This window comes from Myotis davidii, unplaced genomic scaffold (assembly GCF_000327345.1).
Source record: "Myotis davidii unplaced genomic scaffold, ASM32734v1 scaffold425, whole genome shotgun sequence".
NCBI lineage: Eukaryota > Metazoa > Chordata > Mammalia > Chiroptera > Vespertilionidae > Myotis > Myotis davidii.
Window position 1 is genome coordinate 1,157,200 of NW_006296413.1, and position 657 is coordinate 1,157,856.

A 657-nucleotide genomic window follows, 5' to 3' on the forward strand; every position below is an offset into this window, starting at 1 on the left:
AGGAAAGGGTATTTTTAAAGCCCCCACTCCTTCCTAGTTAAAAAAAAAAAATACCCACAACATCTTTATATTTTGAAAATACAATTCCTAGCAGCAACCCCGGCAAATTTCAAAGTTAGAGTGGGAGAAAAGGGAAGATGAGTGGCAAAGAAATGTGGGTGTGGGCAACAAGCTGCAGGGGTCTTAAGAGAGCCGCCCGAGCCCCGCACCTCCAGCATCCAGGTGGCCACGATCTTCCGCATGGATGGCAGGATCTCCTTCTGCACACACTTGAAGTAGGACACAGAGGGCGCGCAGGTCTCCTCTGCCTTGAGCATGGCCCGGAGCACCCGGTCGTTCAGGAGGTTGGCATCGGGGTACGCCCGGCGGATGGTGTCCACCTCGCAGCACAGGAGCTGGTGTGCCATGGCTGGGGCTCTACTGGGTGGTCTGGGGCGGGAGGTGGGTCGAGGGATCGGTCTGCGCTCGGCTCTGGCTTCTGCGCTCCGTGCTCCTTCGAGCTCTTCTGCCCTTTGCCGGAGCGCGCGGACGCTGCTGCTCGCTGCTACTGCGCCGACAGCCCTCTGGAGGCTCCAGGACTTTGCAACTTCCAACAAAACTCCCCTATAGTCGGTGTGACGTTACTGTTGTTCAGAGATCAAAGCCACACAGAGAATG

The 657-nt window shown here is 56.6% G+C and overlaps 1 protein-coding gene across 2 annotated transcripts in view; it reads right to left on the reverse strand.

Annotated features, from left to right (window-relative positions):
* Positions 1 to 634, reverse strand: part of CCND1 (cyclin D1) — an 11,222-nt gene extending 10,588 nt beyond the window's left edge. For both annotated transcript variants that reach the window (XM_006771479.2, XM_006771478.2), the window contains exon 1: positions 210 to 634. In XM_006771479.2, the coding sequence (XP_006771542.1) occupies positions 210 to 407 (198 nt within the window). In that variant the 5' untranslated portion in view covers positions 408 to 634. The remainder of the gene's footprint in view (positions 1 to 209) is intronic.
* Between the last annotated feature and the right edge of the window lie 23 nt (positions 635 to 657).